General features: G+C 36.1%; 1 protein-coding gene across 1 annotated transcript; it reads right to left on the bottom strand.

Annotated features, from left to right (window-relative positions):
• Positions 1-3,787: 3,787 nt before the first annotated feature.
• On the bottom strand, positions 3,788-6,772 carry LOC121640198 (ladderlectin-like). The gene is made up of 7 exons (XM_041985918.1): positions 6,658-6,772; positions 6,501-6,564; positions 5,638-5,664; positions 5,424-5,533; positions 4,425-4,559; positions 4,072-4,174; positions 3,788-3,901 (listed from the first exon to the last, which is right to left on the bottom strand). Exons 2-7 carry the CDS (start codon positions 6,550-6,552, stop codon positions 3,822-3,824), a joined length of 507 nt encoding a protein of 168 aa, XP_041841852.1. The 5' UTR covers positions 6,553-6,564; positions 6,658-6,772; the 3' UTR covers positions 3,788-3,821.

Below are 6,772 nucleotides of genomic sequence, written 5' to 3'. Positions count from 1 at the left end.
GATTTGAACCTGAAGCACTAAACTTGAGTAGAGGAGCTGAGTTTTGAAAGAAAGAACAATGTATTTGAGAGCAAAAAGGGACTTTTTGAGTGTGAGAGCAGAGTTTTGAGAAAGAGAAATATGATATTTGAGCATGAAAACAAGAAATCTTTCTCTCAAATCAAACATTTACGCTCTTGATCAAAGAGGGAAATAGCCCCATTTATATAGATAGGAACATCTATCAGGTGACAGGTGTTGCTGCACAGAGGAGCAAACAAGTTTATGAACGCTGCTGCTGCATGTACTCTGTTAGTTTTGTGCTGATTATTGGACTATATTGGTGAAGACAGGTCTATACTTTGGATTATAGCCAGAGAAATGAAGACTGTTAGAATGAGTGATAAACAGCCAGTAAAATAAGATAGAATATGAGCATTTTTAATTCATCAAACAGAAAAAGGTTGGTTGGGTTAACCTTCTCTGCATGGATTTCAACACAGTGGAGACATGGTTTGTTTGGAGTAAAGAAGTTAATCCAAGATAAGGTCAGTAAGATGAGCTTTAAGTTAATGGACTGTATTTTTTGCACATAATGCTTAGCAGCAAATTGCATCATTGTGCAAAACTGTCATTAAAGAGGACTGAACATGTTTAATACACTTCATAAGTAAAAGGCTGTTTGGTTAGCCTTTATAGTATAACATACAACACAAATGAGACTTATTTTTTTATTATGGAAAACTTACCAAACAATAAAGGATTATAACACTGCTGCAACTATATGATAATGTGATATTACTGGTACATGTCTGCATGATGGGGTGATTCTTATTGAGACCGTCATTAAATTAGCAAGTAGGTTTTCAATATTCCAGCACGTGATTTAATTTGTTAATATAATATTTATCTAAAAGACATCATAATTTCTAACTGAAACAGTTTGCGATATTCCTTCAGGTGTGAAATGAAAAAAATGAAAAAAGAGAAGCTCATGCTGTGGTTAAACAGCAGATGCTTTATAATTTTAGAGAGGGACATTTGTCTCTGTGGCTTCTTATGTTTGACTAAACCTTGTAAATTTTGTAACAGCTTGGCCATGCATCAGATAATTTTGTCTTCATGACAGAGAAACAAAACATCATCATCAGGACCCTCAAAACATCCAATCAAATCCAAAACTCTTTCCAGATCTGCCTATCATCATCTATGCACAGATGTTTTGGTTGTGTTTACCCACAATGCCCTGTGTTGATCACACAATCTGTTTGCATTATTGTCTGCTTCTTGTATTTGGTTCACTTGAAGTGAAGTGAGATCAGAGATCATTTGCACATGCACACCTCCCTAAACAAATCTGACTTCCTGAGCAAACGAAGCCACCCATAGAAGACAAAGTACTTCACCATGCTAGCTTTTAATGCAGAGGGTGTCAGGCAGATTTTGTTTGTTCTGTCTGAGGTCTTTACACAAACTACCTGCTAGTCAGAGAATAGATTTTAAAGTTCTGCTGCTGGTCTATAAAGCTCTGAATGGTTTAGGACCAAAATACATCAGAGACCTTTTGACCCAGTATGAACCTACCAGAACCCTCAGGTCATCTGGATCCAGTTTCTTATCAGTTCCCAGAGTCAGAACCAGACTTGGAGAAGCTGCATTCAGCTTCTATGCTCCACATGTCTGGAACAAACTCCCAGAAAGCCTCAAATCAGCTGAAACACTCAGTTAATTTAAATCAAGGTTGAAGACCCACCTGTTCTCTGTTGCATTTCACTAGTTTTTATTTAGAAATCCAGATCTGCATTTGGTTCTTTTACGCTGAAATCTTACCTTTATTTCGTTATCTGAGCTTTTTCCTGCTGTTTTTAAGTAATCAATTTTATCTTTTTTAATCTTTGTTTTTCTTTCTTTTTTTTATTTTCCCTGCTCCTTGCTGTAATATTTTTATGTTTTACGTAAAGCACTTTGAATTGTCTTGTGCATGAAATGTGCTATACAAATAAATTTGCCTTGCCTTACCTTAGCCATGATGTCGGGTATGTACACGTCCACAATTTTAGGTTCCCCCTTTTGCATTCCTTGACATTGAGTTATTCATCAACAGTTAAAAAATATTTTTTTTAAACATTTGTGCATCCATTCTGAATTGCCCACGTCCACATTGCAATGCATCTAAAAGATGACTTTTCTCCCCTCCCCTACTCTTGAACTGGATGAATTTAGACTTATCAAAACTTATGACATTCTCCATTCCTCTAGAGGGAAAATTATGGGTTACTACTCACAGCTTTTGTATGTTGGTTTACTTTTTCTTAAATAGTTACAGTATGTTTTTCACCAAAGTTTTGGGGTGTTTAAAGTACTCAAAAAGGGTGTATTTATTTTTCTAATGTGAGTAAAACATCACTCAATGGTACTATAATTGTGGGTGTAGCAAACAGTCAGACAGGTTTGTTTCAATGATTTAAGCTTTTATTTTCAGTAACAGAACAGGAGAGTCTGCAGAAGAAAGTGGAGCTGAAAGCATGTTTTTTTAAAAACGATCCCTTATGGTCTGCTAATTTTAACTCTTAAAACTCTGCTAGATCATCAGCGCCCCGTCATTTGTCAATAATTTCTCAGGAACAGTTGTGTGTATCTCTGTGGGGTAAAATGTGATGGATAGCTTTCCCTTGAGATGATCTATGGACATTTTCCAAACATTTATATCCCCTTCAGAAAGTTTACAATTAGTTTGCAAAATTAAATGTTTATCATAAAAATTCAGTCCTCAAGCGTCGCACTCCTACAGGCTTTAGATGTATTCCAGCTCCAGAACACCTGATTTAGATTAAATGACTCTTCTCAATGGCTTGTTGTCCAGTGCTGCACATTTATGTTGATCCATTAGTCTGATTCAGAAGGAATCATCCAAACAAGCAGGACAGCAGCACTTTGGACAAACCTGCTCTTAAGGTAAATACACAATGATGTTCATCACATTTTATAACAAATTAAAAGATTGCAATCACTACCATGTTGCTAAGAGGCCTTAGTATGACAATATGAAGAGACCTGAAAACACTAATTAAGCTGCTTCCTGTCAAATATTCAACCAATTAGCTAAAAATAAATTGATGTTAATGTCCAAACAAGTAAATGTTAAAGGTCTTCTATGGCTGATATAAAACCAAGAAGATGCACGGTGGTGCCAAAAATGGTTTTGTGATGATAGTAAATAACATCGTTGAATATCTGTAATATTTTTAATGTTTTATGTGAAGCACTTTGAATTTTCCTGTAAATAATATGTGTAAACGACCATGCCTAAATGACTGTATATAGATAAAAACAGCTGAAGGAAAAACTGTAAATATGTAAAAAGTTTAAATATTTCTATTTCCATGTTTCTCTGTGTTTGTTTTAATGTTAATATTTTTTCTCCCTCAAAATAAAGACTTAAGAGAATGATGTGCAGATGAGAAAAGGCTTGGTCTCTGTGTTGTATCTACAAGTTCTGTTAGTAATAAATTCTGTTGTGTTTTTAATGGCTGGTCTTTATGCTGCTATATCTATTAAGACATTCAATTTGCATCATTTTAACCTCATGATCTGACAACTGAGGTTGTCCTGAAAACATCATGTCAAGATGTTGACTGGGATTAAAAGGGTTCAACTTCTACACACAAAAACAAAAAAAAACGGTATGGAGTTTTAAGAGTTAAAGGTACAGGACTTAAGTGACATTCAACTATTTCAACTCTGATTCACATTTCATGCAGCATTACAGCAGTAATAGAGAAATAAAGACAGAATAAATTTGCAATACGCTGCTTTTTGCGTAGATACTTGATGTTTTTGTATCAGTCGAATGATGACCAGCTCATGACGCAGATAGATTGTTTCTTGTTATCGCACAGCTGATCATCCCAGCATTTCTTTCCTGTAAATGTCAGAAAACAAAACAAAACAAACAAAAAAAAAAAAAAAAAAAAGACATGTATTTAGGATTAATTTTTTAATTGTGGATCAAGTATTAATACACTTTAGTTGATGTAATTTTTCATTACCAACTACAGTGCTGCCATTGTTTTTTTTTTTTTATCAGGTTACCTGAGATTGCAAGGCAATCCTGGTTGCCATGGTTGTTCGGTTCTCCTTTGCACCAGTGTGAAAACAAGAAACGTGAGCCATCAGCCCAAAGCCATTCCCCCTCCTTGATAAGAGAAAATAAGAATAAGGAACAGTCGACTGAAGCAAAGTAGATTTAAAGTCAACATAAACTCAGTTGAAGAAAATAAAGAAAAGCAAAAAGAAGGCTCAGTATTTCTATAAAACAACATCTGGTCAACATACAGTTTATAAGGAGAAGAATTATTCTCTTATTTGTTGGATCTCTGACTGCTCCAACCAAGATCAAAGCATGAAAAATCAGATTCTTGTATTTATTAATTAATTTTACATACCTGTACACTGTCAGTGCCTCCGAGCCATGCTGTAGGATAAACTGGGGTCTGATCTGCTATCATCTTCTGGATGTGATGGTACTCCTCAGCACTATGTACAGATGCAAGGTGCGCCTTCATGGACCTACAGTTTTCCTACAGTGGAAATAAATAGAGATGTAATTAACCGTCCTCACAAAAACAGAGAATATTACAGCTGGATGACATTAACAAATTTTGTCCTCCAAAGATCGTGTTCTAGACTTGTTCCTACTGACATCATGTAGAACCATCCAAATAAGCTCTTTCAATCTGATTTCATGAACTAACATAATGAAAACATAACATGTCATGTTGTGTGTATTGCATTGCTTTCTTTGTTGTATAATTGTATATAATGTACTATTATGAAGTGCTGACTCTCCCAGTCACATAGCGGACACATTTGGGCCTAATGTGAGCTACTTTTGGCACTTCTAGTAAGTAAGTAACTAGCAAGTGGCTTGTGGGTCCTGCGTTTGGGCCAAACATGTTTTGCTATCTGGGTCTACCCTTTATGTTTACCCTGAAACTAACATGCCCAAAAAGACAAATGAAAAGCTCAAAATTGATCCAAATGACATGTAAAATGTGACAGAACCAGCGTGATGTTTCTACACAATGTTATAAGAGTTAAAACTCTGGTCAGAACCATCATGGTAACAAGAAGCAGAGTCAGAGTCATGATGATGATTCTCACCTTCAGTACAGAGAGACAGTCATGTTAGTTATTCTTCTGTTTAACCATAAAAAAAGGTTCAGGTAAAACACTGAACCTCTTCTATGTAATGTTAACCCTGAGTAATGTGACATGAACCTAGCTGATATAAATACATTCCTTAAATAAGATTTTTTTTTTTCTCTCTCTTTTAAACAAACCTGATTTCTACGTTATCTTAGTTTTGCAAAGTCTTTTATGAGGGAATGAAGTGAATAAAACCATAGAAGTAAGTAAATGTATAAAACATGTCGATGTGTTACCTCAGCGGCAAACCAGGTCAAAGGTCTTGGAACAAAACGAAAACAGCGCCAATCGTACCAAGTCCATCCAGAAGAACAAAGCCATCCTCTCTTTTCAACGACATTCACTTCTGAAAGAAAAAAAAAAAAAATCTGTTTTTTTATGATTTACATCAGAAAAAAAATCATGACAAAGTGGAAATGATTTCACATAAAAGGAAAAATAGCTACGAACCTTCAGCTTCTGTCTGTTTTGCAGCATCTGGAGGAGAAGTTGTTTAAAATGTTACTTGGTTTGATTTAGTTTATTTAATCATTGTATTTACACCACAGTATAATTATTTTATGTTAGTTTATACAAGTCTCATTTCAGGCAAAAGCTGATTTTTTTCTTCAATAATCATGCTTTACCAAGTTTTATGGAGTGTGAATATATCCATTTCAGATACAGTAGAGAAACATTTTTGGCCCAGATTTGGTCCTGACTTATGGCGTTGCCCATTTTCTGTTTCATTTGTTTCACCAGGCAGATGTTTGAGATCAAATTATTTATTTTATGAACACAGCCTGGCCAACATGGCAGCAGTGACACAAACGGGAGGGAACATCTGAGTGTGGCCGCCAAAACTCAGCCACATCACCACCTCATGTGACCCACAAGGAAGTTGCCATAGTCTATGTACAAGCAGGCTTCGGTTTTAGGACCAGTCCTGGCCCTGTAAATTCTTGCCATAATCCACATTCAGACCAACAACTAACATCTGGATCACATATGGCCTACAGGAGACTTGCCATAATCCAAGCCAGGATGGCAGCTGACATCTGGTCCACTTCTGGCCCACATAACATTTGCCAGTGTTGTAACTGAGCCAAAAGTAGCCCGGATCTGGCCCAAACATGTCTGCAGTCTGGAAAACCATTTTCCACAAAATCATCGCCAGGTCAAATACTAGTTTAGCTACACTGATATTAAAACATTTAAGCAAACAACATTTCTCCTCTGAAACTGGTTACTATCTTCACTCATTTCAGGAAATCCAAGATGGGCATTTAAAGTTTTTACTGTCAGAAAGCACAAGTTTAGACGGATGTACTCACCAGCAGCTCTGGTCAGAACCACCATGGCAACAAGAAGCAGAGTCAGAGTCATGATGATTCTCACCTTCAGTACAGGGAGACAGTCATGTTAGTTATTCTTCTGTTTGACCATAAAAAAGCCTAAAAACAGGAGGATGTAAGAGAGTTTGTATCAAACCTGCAGCAGAACGATCTTCAGTTTCAGTCTGAATCTTCAGGTTTGTTCTGAGCTGCCAAGGACCGGCTCTTATATCCAGTTCTTTATCTTTCCATCTCCAATATATCAGGAACTT

The sequence above is a fragment of the Melanotaenia boesemani genome, chromosome 5 (genome assembly GCF_017639745.1).
Source record: "Melanotaenia boesemani isolate fMelBoe1 chromosome 5, fMelBoe1.pri, whole genome shotgun sequence".
Lineage (NCBI taxonomy): Eukaryota > Metazoa > Chordata > Actinopteri > Atheriniformes > Melanotaeniidae > Melanotaenia > Melanotaenia boesemani.
This window is presented reverse-complemented; position numbering and strand designations above follow the sequence as displayed.